At 36.4% G+C, this 12,453-nt stretch overlaps 1 protein-coding gene and 1 long non-coding RNA gene across 5 annotated transcripts in view; one reads left to right on the top strand and one right to left on the bottom strand.

The window, feature by feature from the left end:
• The window catches only part of amph (amphiphysin), a 35,435-nt gene that overhangs the window by 9,891 nt on the left and 13,091 nt on the right, over positions 1-12,453 (top strand). For all 4 annotated transcript variants that reach the window (XM_058744654.1, XM_058744637.1, XM_058744646.1 and 1 more), the window contains exons 3-12: positions 1,628-1,682; positions 1,770-1,864; positions 3,138-3,233; positions 3,409-3,516; positions 3,655-3,740; positions 9,703-9,778; positions 10,899-10,981; positions 11,756-11,894; positions 12,074-12,196; positions 12,314-12,415. In XM_058744654.1, the coding sequence (XP_058600637.1) occupies positions 1,655-1,682; positions 1,770-1,864; positions 3,138-3,233; positions 3,409-3,516; positions 3,655-3,740; positions 9,703-9,778; positions 10,899-10,981; positions 11,756-11,894; positions 12,074-12,196; positions 12,314-12,415 (936 nt within the window). In that variant the 5' untranslated portion in view covers positions 1,628-1,654. The remainder of the gene's footprint in view (positions 1-1,627; positions 1,683-1,769; positions 1,865-3,137; positions 3,234-3,408; positions 3,517-3,654; positions 3,741-9,702; positions 9,779-10,898; positions 10,982-11,755; positions 11,895-12,073; positions 12,197-12,313; positions 12,416-12,453) is intronic.
• Positions 1-12,453, bottom strand: part of LOC131520505 (uncharacterized) — a 34,928-nt gene that overhangs the window by 10,975 nt on the left and 11,500 nt on the right. The window lies entirely within an intron of this gene.

Here is a 12,453-nt window from a genome sequence, read left to right as displayed (position 1 = left end):
ATTTTATATCACCACAACTGCAAATACCATAGTTCATACTGTATTTACAGCTGGGTAAATTATATTGGCCTAGTTATTGCACACTATTTAACTGGAATTTCTAAAACAGCTCCATATTTAATCCTAAATTACTTCTCTCAAATAATTTGATTACTTTGATGATGAAAAGCAACGCTATTAAATTTAGAGTTATAGTGAAGTGTCTGTGAGGGCCGATAGTTTGGGAAAGTGTAGTTCCAGAAGAAGTGTGTGTTTGTTGAAGAAAAAGCAGCAGTCTAATCCCACCCTTTCCACCTGTCCTCACTAATCCTGATTAGACTGTGTTATGCTCCAGTGTGCCAGTGCTTCCAGAAACACTCTCCTCTCCTCTGCTCACCTCCAAACTTCTCCAATCATTTAACCCCTACCTCCTCAGTCTTTTAGGGTACATCAAGGACTCTTTGCTCTGTGATAAATTGCTTTGTGCAAAGTGGAGTACATGCTAAATAAATTGTTCCAATATTAAATTTGCTGAGTCAGAGTCAATCACTGCAGCTGGAGGATACCAGTCACAGCCAAAACTGAACACACACACCATATGCTGCCAGTCTGGCTCATAAAACGCTCGTTGGAGCTGATACACAGAGCCATCAACTGTGCTGAGATATCGTACACATCAATTCTCTGCATCAGGGCCTGTAAAATACTGTCAATCCGATACTGGCTAATTTTAATTGCCACCATAGACTGTAAAAGACACCAGACCCAGTAAATGTTAAATAACCACATCCCATTGCTTTAGTCAAGCTAAAATAACATTATAATTTCAGACAAAATGACACATTGGCATCTAGTGGCCACAAGATACCACTAATTAAGTTGTCTGTTAAAACAACACTAGTACTTTTGCTAAAATTACTTAACAATTCACTTAACTTATTTTTTAAATTATTATTTACTTAATAACTTTAAGGCAACAGGTTTCCTCAGTTTTTTAAGTTAAGTCAACTTATCACTTTTTACAGTGAGTGATGAGACACTCATTAAAAATTTTCATTTTATGCTGAAATATTTCTGCATCTAAAAGCACATTATTTAACCATATTGTGTAGAGATAGTTCATCAGAGTTGATAGAGGCCATTTGCGCTTTTCATTTCAAATCTCCTTTGTAGCCTTTTGCTGTCTCAGGATTTCTGAGTCTTGTGTAGAGAATGAAATGACTTCCATCTGCTGCATTGACTGGAGAGCTCATTGTGAGCACATCTTTTGTATGACTTCCTGTGATTTTCAGTGTGATGCTGTGATTTCAGCACCACGGACAGCAATTATTCTCCATCGCTTGAAACTCTGGTTATTATAGTCTGCAGCATGAAGAGGTTTTTATTGTTTTGATTCACTTCAGCAGTGTTTTTGACTTGCTCAGAATGAATGTGTATTTTATTTATATATAAACAAAAAGTGTAAGCAAAGAAAAAAAAAATTGACCAAATCTTTGAACGGTAGTGTATATATAAAACTACTGCCATTTTGTGAAAAAATCTGAAAAAAACTCACTTGTATATCAATATCAGCCTGTGTTGTTTAATGCCTGATGTGATGAGCCTTAAAAATCACAATAAATCTCCTCTTTTGTGTTCTGATCCATAGTTTGAGGGCTCTAGGCTACAGAGGGAGATGAAGGCCTACATAGCAGCTGTGAAAGGTGAACCATTGCAAAATACACACATACAAGTACATACACATGCCTGCTCTATACTGAACTAGTTTCTGTTTTTTGTTATGATTGCAGGGATGCAGCAAGCTTCTAGAAACCTGACAGAGTCCCTACATGAAGTATATGAGCCTGACTGGCACGGCAAAGATGACGTTGTGACCATTGGAAAGGTAGCTAGAATTATAGTTGTGTTAGTACTAGCATTTCAAATACATGACCACTGACAAATTTACAAGGAAGAATATTTTCCAAGTATCGTAAAATATACTACTGCTTTTATAGAGAAAATAAATATTAGATATTAGTGGTGACAAGTTGATGAGATCCATCATACAAATGGCTTGTGGGCAATTCTGAGTAATTGCATATGTAACACAGCGTCAAAAGAGCTGCTAAAAATCAAGGATAGGTGTTGATTTCTCTTCGCAGCTTCAGCTTCAAGAACTGTTGTGAAAGTGGGTGAAAATTAAATACCTGACCTCTGGTAACCTGAGAATTTTGTTCATTTGAGTATAAAAATGGCGTTCGTTCTCACCAACTCAAGAACATTCTTGTCAGTTCTGGTGAGATCTGAGGTTTAAGAACAGGCAAGAGGTTTTGGCAGTCTCTCACACGACTCAGCTGAGGGATTTGTACTCAGTACCTGAGCCAAAGCTAAAATGCTGTGCCTTTTAGGGAAAATGGGGTCAAGTCACTGAGCCATTAAGGTCTATTATGCAGCCCATGCACATGCATTTCACATACAGTTTATAAGATAGATTCAGAAGGGGTCATGTCAACTGGTCATGTTAATCCTCGGGCTGTTTAAATTCCCATACAGCGAATGTAATAGCTGGAATTATAGCGTATAGGTATGTATATAATTATTATTTATAGAAAAGAAATATGTGTCATGGTCTTTTTGCTGTTGAAGATAAATTGCAGAAGATGCAGCACTTTTTACACTAGCAGCAGAGAAAGTTCATGTGTCAAACTGATGAAAAAAAAAAATCAAACCATGCCATCTGTCCTTCTACACGCAGGCACACAGATGATGGTGTTTGAGGGAGGGCGTTATTAATAGTGGATAATGACATATGTCATTTTTAGTATGGTGAGTGAGGCTGTGACTCAACACTGTCCTCAGAGAATTTCAATTTCATTTACCCAAGGACGCTCATTTTTGTTTACTCACACCTCACCAAGGGGGAGCGATGAATTCAGCTTCCTGAATCTGATTTGCATCCTCTGTGAATGAGTAAGAGCCTAATTAGATTTTAATTTCCCTGCTGCTGAATCATAAATCCAACACCTAAACTCATCTGTTTATGTTGCAGGAGCCGCAAAATAACATTCAAAGGGGGTTATACAGTAGATTCTCTCTTCCGCCTCTTTGTTAAATCTCTCACGCTTGTCAAATGCTCTCGGTTAATCTGGCTGATGGCTGTCCTGTCTCCTCTGCAGAACTGTGATACTCTGTGGGAGGACTTCCATCAGAAGCTGGTAGACTCTACCATCGACACACTGGAAACATATTTGACTCAGTTCCCAGATCTCAAGGTGCCAAACTCATTTTACTCTTGCTGAATTGGTTTTAAGGGATGGATCATTCAAATCCCTATCATCATCCATATTGTTTAAGATGACGCACGTGCCAGCGCATCGCTGAGAATAAATGCAAAACATTCAGCTGAAGGGTAACCATAGTAACCACAAGTGTTTTCCCTCCCTCCAGATACGTGTCGCAAAGAGAAGCAGGAAGTTAATTGACTATGACAGTGCAAGACACCATCTTGAGACCCTGCAGGCTTCAACCATGAGGAATGAGAAGAAGATAGCAAAAGTATACAAGTCTTTTCTGTTTGTGCATCACAACTTGGTCTTTAAAATGTTATAAATAAAATTGCTGAAACCGTAGAATTGCTGATACAGTCATCTGAGCAATCGCTTGAACATATGTGCCATATCTGTGTGCATGTAGGCAGAGGACGACTTGAAAAAGGCCCAAAGGGTTTTTGATGATCTCAATGTTGGCCTGCAGGATGAACTGCCCACACTCTGGGATAGGTGAGACATTTTAAGATTGACTGTTACTGAAATCTGAGTTTTATACTACATTAAAAGCATTCTGGTTTGGTTACCCTAGTGAAAAATAAATTTACTAAAATTTGAAATACATTTATTTCATGCTAACTGTAATACAAATACATTTACATATTTATGTACTCAATAAAAATACCTTGTACTTTTGGTAGACTAAACTGGTATACTTAAAGTCTGCTAAATTGGAAAAACTAATTTTGTGCTTAATTTAATTGTGCGAAAGTAGTGCTGAAGTCCAACTAAAGATGTACTGAAGTATATTTGTTTGTACTAAAGTGGAACTATTGCAAGTATACTATAGGTATACTTTAAATATCTTGTATTTGAAGACTGATATTATTCAAAGATCATACAATTCTCATCTATAGTGACATTAAAACACATTTTAGGCTTAATATTAAGAAATGTAAAGACCGATATTATTCAAAGATCATACAATCCTCATCAATAGTGACATTAAAACATTTTTAGGATTAATATTAAGAAATGTGCATTGTGTAGTACTCCAAATAAAGTTTCATAATAATTTTTATATGAGTAAGTCTTGAGCGATATTTCCAGAAATATGTTAATAGATTTGAACTATACTCATTATGAAATAAATGTACACTGAACAAAATTATAAACGCAACACTTTTGTTTTTGCTCCCATTTTTCATGAGCTGAACTCAAAGATCTAAGACTTTTTCTATGTACACAAAAGGCCTATTTCTCTCAAATATTGTTCACAAATCTGTCTAAATCTGTGTTAGTGAGCACTTCTTCTTTGCCGAGATAATCCATCCACCTCACAGGTGTGGCATATCAAGATGCTGATAAGACAGCATGATTATTGCACAGGTGTGCCTTAGGCTGGCCACAATAAAAGGCCACTCTAAAATGTGCAGTTTTATCACACAGCACAATAGCACAGATATCGCAAGTTTTGAGGGAGCATGCAATTGGCATGCTGACTGCAGGAATGTCCACCAGAGCTGTTGCCCGTGAATTGAATGTTCATTTCTCTACCATAAGCCGTCTCCAAAGTCGTTTCATATGGAGCGAATTTTGTGCCAATATTCATCAAACAAATCCAGTGTTTTGCAAATAAACACAATCTGCTTTGCAAAGAAAAACTCTACTTTCAAACAAAAGCAAAGTGATTTGCAAATACAAAAATCTATTTGAGAGAAAATGCAGAGGTATGGACAAATATATGTATTGTGTGTTACAACTGTGAGACTCATTTACCTTTTTATGAGGAAACTTGGCTTGATTTTCTCACAAATGCATGCAGGCTGATTTTCTCACAGGTGCAATTGAGCAACTTTCTTTTCCAAAAACAGCAGATGGCGCTGTCGGTTAATTTACACTAGTCTCCCGAGACCTGAAACACCTCTTTACCTTTTCAGACCAGTATGACTGTCTTACTATCTCTATAATTAACCATTTAGATGTTTTCAAAAAGTGACCCTACTACAGTGTCAGTGAAATTCACAACAAGTGCTGTAAAACTGTTAACATGATTGATTAGTTCAAAAATCAGGACTGACATGGCTAAACATTTAACTAGGCAGTCTTTCCCTATAAAAACGTATCCATTCTCCGTACCTCTTATCCTCTGTTGGATTGCGGGATATAGAATATACATATATTGATACAATTGTTCAACATTCAAAACAATGCAGGGCTATAACAAAATATCGTGTCACAATATATTGTAATACAAAAATGCAAATGTATAATGGATAGCAACAATATTGTGTACCAAAAATGAAAGCTTAGACAATTTAATTTAGTATCAGATATAGTAATATCACCCAAGAGGTCATTAATTATTAATAAAAAAATGAAAACAAATCACATTATTTAGTACAATATCTTAAACTTTTTTTTTTAAATGATGTAACTGTGCTATCATTTGTCTAAAATAATTACGTATTTTTTAGCTAAGCAAAATGATGAATATTTCTCTTCTGGTGTCACTCTTGTCCTGTGAATTGGGGAGAAGGAACAAGTTCACGCTGATGTAATATTAAATTCAGCATTTTAATAAACAGTGGTTTAATAAACAACATGCTACACGGGTGAAGACACACTCTGGACAGCGAGGACTCTTCTCGGAGTGACTCAGATGACGAACGTTTGCATTTTAAAGAGCCACTAATATAATTCCTGACGGTAGCCTTTTATTCTTAACTTCATGAGTTAAAATGTTGCTCGGCCTTATATAAAAAGCTACATAATTTTAGTTGGATTTTTCCAAACAGGCTATTGTCAGACTAAAATCTGCTGGTATATTGGTTGAAATATGAAATATCTCCTTACAGGCCACTTTTAGTTTTACATGTTGTACAAGGCATGTATATTACTATACTATATATAAACATAAATATGATAATAAACTATGATATCCCTTATGACAATTAAAGTTGGTTTTACTATAGTAAAAGTGTGGTAATCATGTTTTTTTGCAGGTTACCATTTCAATATAGGCAGCTTTACTACAAATACCATGGTATTTATTTAGTAAAACCATGGTTAATTTTCGTAAGGGATATTAATGTTTAGATTATATTTTGGTACATTTATATAGCTGAATCACAATAAAGCTCACCTGAACTTTAACTAGTTTGATTATAGTAGCCTATTTGTATAATTAGTTTAGCCTACTCCTTTCAGTACGTTTTCTATGTGTAGTTTTATACTTGTTTAAACTTTTACTGCAGAGGTAGCCTACAACATTTCTCTTCACTGGAGGCTATGTCTCAACATATATAGCAGAAAGACAATAAATCTCACTTGACCTAATGTAAAAATAAAATTCAAAATGCTTTCATTTTTGGTACACAATATTGTCGCTATCCACTATACATTTGCATTTTAGTATTACAATATATTGTGACACGATATATTGTTATACCCCTGCATTATTTTGAATGTTATATATTCTATATCCCGCGATCCAACAGAGGATAAGAGGTACGGAGAATGGATACGTTTTTATAGGGAAAGACTGCCTAGTTAAATGTTTAGCCATGTCGGTCCTGATTTTTGAACTAATCAATCATGCTAACAGTTTTAGAGCACTTGTTGTGAATTTCACTGACACTGTGGTAGTATCGCTTTTTGAAAACATCTAAATGGTTAATTATAGAGATAGTAAGACAGAAACTCACCTGTTCCCCACTCATACTGGTCTGAAAAGGTAAAGAGGTGTTTCAGGTCTCGGGAGACTAGTGTAAATTAACCGACAGCGCCATCTGCTGTTTTTGGAAAAGAAAGTTGCTTAATTGCACGTGTGAGAAAATCAGCCTGCACGCATTTGTGAGAAAATCTCCCAACACGCATTTGTGAGAAAATCAAGCCAAGTTTCCTCATAAAAAGGCAAAGGAGTCTCACAGTTGCAACACACAATAAATATATTTGTCCATACCTCTGCATTTTCTCTCAAATAGAGTTTTGTATTTGCAAATCACTTTGTGTTTGTTTGAAAGTCGAGTTTTTCTTTGCAAAGCAGATTGTGTTTATTTGTAAAACACTGAATTTGTTTGATGAATATTGGCACAAAATTCGCTCCATAGTTTCAGAGTATCTCGGCAAAGAAGTGCTCACTAACACAGATTTAGACAGATTTGTGAACAATATTTGAGAGAAATGTGTACATAGAAAAAGTCTTAGATCTTTGAGTTCAGCTCATGAAAAATGGGGGCAAAAACAAAAGTGTTGCGTTTATAATTTTGTTCAGTGTATTTTAAAATTTACTAGGGTATCCTGATGTCTTTCTATAGTAGCTGGTTCATTATTTTAATTCTGTTAATAAACATTTGATACGATGAGACCACCAGATTATAAATTGTATGGATTCATTACAGATGTCTATATGGTGCGAAAAAGACCAAGATAGTTAAAATTGCCTCGCTGTTTGCATTGTTCTAGTTGGACATTTCGGTGGGTCATGTTTTGACACTTTGTTCACATTCAACACTAACAGGTTCTTAACATTCTATGCGAGACTAGCTCAATAATTAGCCATCAATCTCTTATATAACAAAGGCCTTGCCATATCATGCCCAGTATAATTACTGTACTCTCAGAGGGGTGGCAGTAATAGTTACAGCCTGGTGCCCTGACAATACAAGGCTCTGGCCGATAATATTGATTTCATTTGACCAAAGGACTTCCTGGAATGTACATTTACATCCCAGCATTCCACATTTATCCATTAGTTGCACAGCATGCTAGCTGTGAACACTCATGTCACCGCTGCGGTTACATACAGTAGAGGAGGTAAGATGTTGTTTTATAAACACTTTTAAAGGGAAAGGAACATGCTGCAGTGATCTAAGAAGAAAATGTGGCAAACTTGTAGAATGTAATTTATGAAGAATACTGTTTTTCTTGTCGCAAAAACATCCTTGCTTTTCATGTTTGTCTGGCGGGAGTTAATATTTAAAGGAACTCTGTGGCGTTAAGCTAGTGGTCTGACGTGTGGGTTGAAGGGTACTGTATTTCTGCATTGTTGATTGAATGAGTTGGATATGGACAACATTCATATCGATGATAATAGCAGGACTGAAATGGTAGATGTGGTTACATGCTATAAATAGCTGGTTTACACAACAGGAGTCATCTACTTTGTCACAAAGATCAGAATGTAAGTGTCTAGAATTATTCACCATTTATTTATTTAGAGCACTTACAATGTTTTTTTCATGTAACTGTATTCATGTAACTGATTTACTCTACATGTGGAACTGCATATATGTAGTTATGCTGTGCAGTATCCTGTATATTGCAGTAATATGCGTTATTAAAGGAACAGTTAAAACAAAAATTCTGTCATTGTTTAGTAACCTTGATGTCATTCCAGACCTGTATGCCTTTCTTTCCTTCTGTGTTTGTCCATATAATGAAAGTCTTTCTTTCTACCATGGAAAGATTATTGTTTTCATACAGTGAAAGTCAATTTGGTCTAATGTTGTTTTGGACTGCATTGACTTTTTATTATTTGGACAAAAACAGACGAGGTTTGGAACAACGTGACTGAGTAAATGGTTGCCCTTTATTTTACAGTACGTGTACTTACATGTACTTACAGTGTACTTACCCAAGAAAGTACTGGTAATATAAGGTAACTACATGGGGTAGGGTTAGGTTGAGGGTTAGTACCTAGTTATTGTAATTACTACAATAAGTACATAGTATGCACATGAGGAACAGGACTGTAAAATAAAGTGCTACCGAGTAAATGATGGGTGAACTATCCCTTTAACTACCTAGTATTTTATTTTGAGTGTTGTTGTAGACAGTATTTTGATGGTAATATGAGTAAGGTGTATAATACTGTACCTTATGGTCAGTTGTGTGTTGTGGTGAATATGCTCTGGTAAGCAGTATGTTGTTTTGCTGAGAGGGTCTGTCTGCTCACTGGAGCAACAGCCTGGTTACATAATCTATCCAATGGGCAGCTTCCTCTCTGCACCAGGCCCTGCAGCCATGCTCATTTCAGCTCAGACCAGAGAGAAAAATTACTGCGATACATTCAAAGCTGTTGCAGACGTCAAAAATGGCCATTTCACTTTAGATTTGTATTATTTAGGATTTTCTGGTTTTTACTGGCATTTTAGTTTATAGCAGCAACTTGCAGATATGATTTCCCATTCTTTGTTTAAAAAGGATTACAAAGCTTTAATATCTTGCTGATGTGCAGAGGTTTGTGTTAGTGCATCACATTTGCCTTTTTCACATAAGTAGTACTTTTCACATATATGGTACAAAGTTATTGTTTTTTTTAAAAATAGAAACAAGGAATTCCTAACTCTTCATGACTTCACCAGCATCCATCTGTTTTCTCTTTGAGCATCGTCCAGATGCTTCTTCAACATATTGCGCACTTGTTGGAGGCAGGAGTCTAATCATTATTCTTCTCCTTTGCTCTTTGCAGTCGAGTGGGGTTCTATGTGAGCACCTTCCGGAACGTCTCCAGCCTGGAAGCCCGATTTCATAGGGAGATCTCTTTTGTGAGTGGGTTTAATTTCTAAAGCTCTTGAAGCCCCTCCTTGTGAGTCACCTGTGATTGACATCCTAGGAATAGTTCCTGCTATATGGGGGTTAATAGGGCCGTCACAGGCAACTGTGTTTTCAAGAGCGGTTTATGACAAAATTCAGTTTTACATAGTAAGATTAGGAGCTTTGTTTCTGATCCATGCAGTCAGTCAGAGAAAAGCTCTCATGCTTCGTCTTAAATCTCATTTTCTATTCAAGCTGCTAGCTGTGCTGTAGCTATTACTCATGAAAGACAGATAACGTGTGTGTGTGTGTGTGTGTGTGTGTGTGTGTGTGTGTGTCTGTTTTCTAAATCACAGAAGAGACACTGATGATCGATTGAGTGATATTTATAGGGCTAATTAACTCTTTAACAATGCAGTGTGGGAAAGCAACTTTTTTAAATGCACTGCCTGCTCTACATTCAACCAATAGATAACTAAATACTCTTTGAATACTGAATATTGCTCTTTATCTTATTATCTAGACTTTGATTTTTTCCTCCACATCTGTCATTATAAGTCATTTTGGGTCCACACTGAAGGTTATAATGTTTTAGCTGGGAACCCCGCATTGGTAGATTATGTTTATTATTATTAGACACAGCATGTGGCCATCAGTGGGAATCAGTGCATTGTTAAAGACTTTTTCGCCAGAAGGGGTAAACAATGCAGCTCAGCACAGAAACTACTGCAAAGGTCTGCTCTATTTGTGTCAATGTGATAACTATAGAGTTCAATGCATCACTCTATTGACGCATGCATTATTTTTACTTTCATTGAAGGAATGAAAAACATTTGTTTTACTTTATTTCAAATTAAGAAAAACCTGTCATTTGAGCATTCATTGTTCATGAAGGTGATGATGAATTACCATTATGAACGTATTATGGTTTGCATACTATTGTTTTATTAATGATTGTGTGATCAAGAACAAGTTTATGCCAGTAAAAAGGAATGAAATAAAAGATTTTAGCAGGCGCAAAAGCATATTCAGTAGTACCACAGTACCTGAATGACAAGTGATTGTGCTCAAGTTCTTTTAATAATTATAATTTTGTTTACATTTCTTTCTTTCTCTATGTTTTGGATCCAGCTCTGTCATAAACTGTATGAAGTGATGAATAAGCTCGCTGAACAGCACTCGGACAAAATGTTCACGATTCAGGGAGCACCCAGGTAAGGAACAGTCTTTAACCTCCATTAACCTCCCTGCACAGAATGTACTTATTGGCTGATGGCACTGATGGTTGTACATAGTAGACAAAGATTGAAGAATTGTCATGTTATAATGAAAAAAGATAAGAACAAGATTATTGCCATAATTCTGGCTTTTAATCAAACATATGGTTTGGCTCTTTTCGTGTTCTTCCCGTTACAGAGTGAAGCGGTAAGTGGAGGTTTACTGTTCTTAGTTTAGAAAGGAAAACACCTTTGTTCTTTGTGAAAGAACACCTTTAGTAAGTAAATGTCCTGTGCACAAAATTGGTTTGTAGTGCAGTGAACCCCCATAGTTCAACAGCACTGTGCTTGAGGCAGATTAGAGTGTTTAGTTTTGTTGTTCTGGTAGGTGATGGGTAATTATGCTTCAAATGTTTCTCTCTTGCTTTTAATTTACAAAATAATGCATTGTTATTTAACTTTATTATTTTTAGTGATTCTCAAACTTGTCCTACACTAAAAGTGCATCATTACATCCAAATATAGCTTCAAAGTGAAAAACAGGGTGATAAGTAGAGCTCATTGTGATAAATTTAACAGTACTTGGACACAATGGAAACTTTGATGAAGTAAGACCATCTCTTAAATAGATCACATATCAAAGCTCAGACATATTGTTTGCAAGCTTCCCTTCTTAGAAATCTCTACCAAGAGCTCTGAGCTAGTGAAAATAAAATATTCAGAATAAAAGAAGCTATCAAGATGTTAATTTGTGTCATTTTTTATTGTCAGTGACTCAGGGCCCCTGCGATTAGCCAGGACTCCCACCCCACCTGATGATGAGAGCCCTGACAGCAGCCCAGCTGCCAGCCCCAACCACACACTAAGGCCCACTTCTCCCGGCCCACCTCGACCCAAATCACCTTCACAGGTAGGACTGAAACCCCTCAAAGTACAGCAGCATTCAGAATGAAGATTCAAGTAGTTAGGAAGTTTGCAGTATATTCATGATATGCAGCACTAAAATGAGTACAAATGCTCTGCTTGACCAGTATTTGTGAGGTTTGATTTGTGAGGTTCAAAGGCACACATGGTATCTCTTCATATCAGCTCAAGATGGGACCTCCAAAACCACCTCCTCCAAAAGTTACTCCAACCAAGGAGCTCCAACAAGAGCAGATAATCGACCTGTTCGATGGAGGTTTTCCAGAGATTAGTGTTACATCACCACAGGTGAGTGAGCATTCACTTATTTTACTGATAATATGGAAAAAGGTAGAGGTAAAATAGTTTACATATGCAACACTTGACTTTATTTAATAGTCAGTTCATTTTATGTTCTTACTTTAGCCAAATGAGAAACCCGGGGAATCTCTTCTGGACTTGGATTTTGATCCGTTCAAACCTGATGCCAGTACACCTATTGGGCAGACCCAATCACCCATATCTCAGGTCCTTCTTCGCACTCTGCTTATTGTATTAAAAATTAG

This window comes from Onychostoma macrolepis, chromosome 02 (genome assembly GCF_012432095.1).
Source record: "Onychostoma macrolepis isolate SWU-2019 chromosome 02, ASM1243209v1, whole genome shotgun sequence".
Taxonomy (NCBI): Eukaryota; Metazoa; Chordata; class Actinopteri; order Cypriniformes; family Cyprinidae; genus Onychostoma; species Onychostoma macrolepis.
This window is presented reverse-complemented; position numbering and strand designations above follow the sequence as displayed.